At 37.8% G+C, this 4,903-nt stretch overlaps 1 gene segment (V, D, J or C); it reads left to right on the top strand.

The window, feature by feature from the left end:
• Positions 1–4,095: 4,095 nt before the first annotated feature.
• Positions 4,096–4,633, top strand: LOC101137916 (T cell receptor alpha variable 2-like). The segment is given in 2 exon segments: positions 4,096–4,162; positions 4,338–4,633. Coding segments are annotated over 2 exon segments (360 nt in total).
• The last annotated feature ends 270 nt before the right edge of the window (positions 4,634–4,903 follow it).

The following is a 4,903-nucleotide window of genomic DNA, read 5'->3' as shown; positions in this document are numbered from 1 at the left end:
TAAATATTATATTTAAGTCCCAGGTAAGTTGGATATAGATCATTTCAAAATGTCTTTTCAAGCTATCCAATGACATTTTGGCTGGCTGCTGCTTGTGAAACCACCAAGATCTCCATCCTCCTTATTTCTTTCTTTGTCTCTCTCCACCTGAATTAATTTTTCTCCTTTCATAGATGAGACCTATTTTTTTTTGTAACTTGGAGAGAGGAGAGAAAATTTGGATGAGTAAAAAGGCTAAGGTGAAGAGATGAGAAAATATTAGAGGAGGAAGGCATACCATCTGTTCTCCACTTGTCTCATACTGATTTTGAGCCCCCTGTAGAGACAGAATTTTAGAGATAGAAGTGGATTGAAATATGTTCAAAAGGAGCTTTGTGAGATGTACAGAAAATACACTCTCTTTTCCAGCACTAATGGACATTCTAAAAAATTGGGCATGTATTAGGCTACAAAGGAAGCTTCAATAGTGGAGACATTGTAGCTGCATTCTCTTTTTGGTCAGAAGCAAGACAGGGATAACCACTATCAGTGCTACTCTTTGTTATTTTCCTCCAGTAGTATGTTTGCAGAAATATTCTTTAGTGTATACATCAGATGATATCGTTTGGATATTTGTCCCCACTCAAATGTTGAAATTTAATCCCCAGTGCTGGAGATGGGGCCTGATGGGATATGTTTGGATCATGGCGGCAGATCCCTCATGGCTTAGTGCTGTCTTTGTGATAATGAGCTCTGTGAGGTCTGGTTATTTAAAAGTGTGTGACACCTTCCAACCCCAATTTGCTCCTTCTTTCGCCATGTTACATGCATGCTGCTTCTTTGCCTTCTACCATGACTGTAAGCTTCTTGAGGTCTCCCCAGAAGCTGATCAGATGCCAACACCATACTTCCTGTAAAGCCTGCAGAACTGTGAGCTAGTCAAACCTCTTTTCTTTATAAGTTATCCAGTCTCAGGTATTTCTTTATAGCAATGAATGAATAGCTAATACAGTAGGGACTATGCCTAGCACTTTCTGGGCAGCAATGGAAGGGCTTTGTATATTCAGTAGTGAGTGTTCTTGTTGTTGGTTGAGTGAATTTGTAGTGTTAGGGTGAGTAGTGTGAGATTTGATTGATTAGAGAATTCCCTGTGCTGTGTTTAAACATTGTTTTTGGCTGTATAGCATTGAATTCTCACTGCCTATCTCTGCTGGAGAGTCTGTGATCTATTTAGTATACCTTAATATCTTTCTTTTCTACTTAAATTAGCTTAGTAGATTTTATTAAATTACATCTGAATATTTGACTGACAAAAAGAGGATCTTGCTAAAGCTAAGATAGTAAAAATAGTATACTAGTATTGCAGAGAAACAACAAGATGAATATAAAACTCGGGAAGTTCAATAGGTACATTTGTGAATCAAGTTCATAGGTAAGTCTAATATGATAACGATGATGCCACAAATCTGTAGGGAATGGTGGATTATTTAGTAGATTGTGCTATTAAAACTGTCCTGCTCTATGGAGAAAAATAAAGTAGTTGGGTCTTCTACAGATGTAAATTTTAGATGAACTAAAACCTAAATGTAAAAAACAAATCTATAAAGATAATAAACACAGTGTGGGAAAATGTATTTGTGGCTTTGGGGTAAAGAATGATTTCTAAATCAAAATCCCTAAAGCCCAATAAGGTGAAAAAAAGCGATAATGTTGATTCCTTCAAAATTAAGGATTTCCATTAAAAAAAAGGACACCATAGACAAAGCTAATAGACTGGGACCATATTAGAAAAAGATACTTGTGATTTTGGATACAGCAAAAAATTAATATATGAGAAACTCTTATGATTTACTGAGAAAAACTAGAGGTCTAATTTTAAAGTGAGAAATCATGTATATAGATAACATGGGAAAGGGAAATACAAATGGCTCAATAGACTAATAATCACGGTAATGCAAGTTGACATTCCATACTCAGTAGATTGGTAAAAGTAGACAGTTTTATAATACTAAGTGTGGTTGAGGTTATGGAAAGACTGGAATGCTCATGCACTGCTGGTAGAAGTGTAAGTGGCTGTAGCTACTTTCAATCATTACCGTCGTGAAATTGAGTATGTGTATGTACTATGATTGAACAATCCTTGCTGGGGACATATCCTAGAGAAATTCTCACATAGTTAATAGGTGAAATGTAAAAAAAAATGTTAATTGCTGTGTTTGTAGGAGTTACAGGCAGCCTATAATTCCATCACTAGGGGATTGCCTAAGTAAGTGTGGTGCATGCTGAAATACTGTGCAGTAGTTACTTTGAACCAAAAGTACATAACCAGTATCTAAAAAGAGTTTTAAGTTATCTGTAGCTCTGTACTACTTGGCTTCAGTAAGAAGCTGCTTGAAGCCTTAATCAGCTTACTTGTAAAATTGTATTCCTTTTGTGTTCCCCTCTGTGTTTTGGTTGTCAGAAATTTCAGAGCTCAAATTAATCATAGTAGCGATCTTAGTCCTTCCACTAAATATATCTGTCCACTTCCCTTTGATTTTTCTATCCTCATTTTAGAGGCATTTTTGAATTCTGTATTTTATTTGGAAGCTTTTTGAGGTCGAACATATAAATAAAAGGTTTCTGTTGGACCTAAATGATCATCTTATCATTATTATTATTTTTATTTTTAGATGGAGTCTTGCTCTGTTGCCCAGGTTGGAGTGAAGTGGCGTGATCTCGGCTCACTGCAACCTCTGCCTCCCGGGTTCAAGTGATTCTCCTGCCTCAGCCTCCTGAGTAGCTGGGATCACAGGAGACTGCCACCATGCCCAGGTAATTTATATATTTTTAGTAGAGACAGGGTTTCACCATGTTGGCCAGGCTGGTCTCGAAATCCTGACCTCAGGTAATCCACTCACCTTGGCCTCCCAAAATGCTGGGATTACAGGCCTGACCCACTGCTCCCGGCTCATCTTATCATTATTAAGGACTCTGTCATTAAGAAAAGAGAAAAGATTAGGAAAGAAACGGATTTCCTCTCACCTAGAAGACTATTAAAGAAAGGAAAGGGGATGCATAAAGCAACCATCTGAAGATGGAAAGAGAAGTGTGTTACTCCATGAAAGTATGTGTTTAATAGCCACTCACCTGAATGAAGAACATCTTTTAGTATTCAGAAGGCTTTTCCAAAAGGCAGTTATTTCCTCTGGATAGCCTTCATATTCCTATGGAAATTGAATAAGGATGAAAAATTTGAATAAAAGCAAAGGACATGAAATCTCTTGAAGATATGAGAAGCTGTGAACACTTGTCTTAGAGGGTGCATGGAGAAATTATTTTTCATGAGTTTCCATGTAGTCCGCTAGGTGGCGGAGGTTACATAAAAACCCTACTGTATAAACACTGAATTGCTAAAAACTGTGTTTCCTCTTCTTTTTCAAGTAAAATCCCAAGGAAACCTGTAGAGTATAATAAAAGCTGGAGATAGAACTTTGTCGTAAGCCCTATATTAATAACAATAACAGTGTCAGGTTGCAAAATGAGGATAGGTACCATACCAAAAGAGATGATCTCCAAATGCAGTTTTTGTTTCTTTTGTTTACAGAAAAATTACAACTGATATTTTTTTTCCATATTTGTTCCAAAGATCACCTTGAATGCAAGGAGTCAAATTTTGATCAGTGTATTTACACAGTAACTTTTGTACCTTAAAAAATTCATTTCTCATCTACTGCAGCTACTAATATCTCACACTAATTATTTTAAACACATTAGCAGGTCATCATGTCATATGTGACAGGACTTAGCATACTTTTTGTGTGACTATATCACTTTAATTTGTGTGATGAAGCAGTGCCCCATTAATTATGTGACTCGTTCTAATACCCTTAGAGAAGAAAGGAAGCTCCTTGAATACTAAATTTGCACAACCACAGTGACCTTATAAAGGATGCATTCCCTTTTAAGATTAATTTCTCAGAACAAAGCACAGTGACGTCATTACTAAGCAGCCTCACAACTGTAGCAACCCTTCTAAAGGTTGTAGATTCTGGCTGATGATGTCACTGACACAAAGAAAAAAATGCAAAACAGGTAGTCTTAAATAAGCATTCTGGTGAGACCAACTGCATTTTGGCCATGGCTTTGCAGAGCACTCTGGGGGCGGTGTGGCTAGGGCTTCTCCTCAACTCTCTCTGGAAGGGTGAGTAGCCTCCTTCACTATTTGGTTTTGTAAAAGTGTATGAAATTGTTTTAAAATTTGGACTCATTTTTAATACAAAAACAAGAGAAGTCAGATCTAACATTCACTGTACCTAAGGGGCAATCAACAAGCCAAATAGTACCATTAAAGTGACAGCCCTCTTTGTTTTCTGTAGTTGCAGAAAGCAAGGACCAAGTGTTTCAGCCTTCCACAGTGGCATCTTCGGAGGGAGCTGTGGTGGAAATCTTCTGTAATCACTCCGTGTCCAATGCTTACAACTTCTTCTGGTACCTTCACTTCCCGGGATGTGCACCAAGACTCCTTGTTAAAGGCTCAAAGCCTTCTCAGCAGGGACGATACAACATGACCTATGAACGGTTCTCTTCATCGCTGCTCATCCTCCAGGTGCGGGAGGCAGATGCTGCTGTTTACTACTGTGCTGTGGAGGACACAGAGGCAGGGAACCCATGAAGAGCTGAACAGAAACAGAGATCACAGCCTTTGCAGGAGGCAAAACAGAGATGAGCAATAACTTTTTCCTCCTTAATTCAGTATTACCCAAGCTTTTTCATTTGGTACTGCTATTAGGAAAAAAAATTGAGTCCAGACATACTATATATTAACAAATGTCTATAAAAATATGCTTTTAATTTTTTTTTGAGACACGGTCTTGCTCTGTCATACAAGTTGGAGTGCGGTGGCATGATCATAGCTCATTGTAACCTTGAACTCCAGGGCTCA

The sequence above is a fragment of the Gorilla gorilla genome, chromosome 15 (genome assembly GCF_029281585.2).
Source record: "Gorilla gorilla gorilla isolate KB3781 chromosome 15, NHGRI_mGorGor1-v2.1_pri, whole genome shotgun sequence".
In the NCBI taxonomy this organism is placed as follows: Eukaryota; Metazoa; Chordata; class Mammalia; order Primates; family Hominidae; genus Gorilla; species Gorilla gorilla.
Note: the sequence above shows the minus strand (reverse complement) of the source record. Positions and strands in the feature narration are given on the sequence as shown.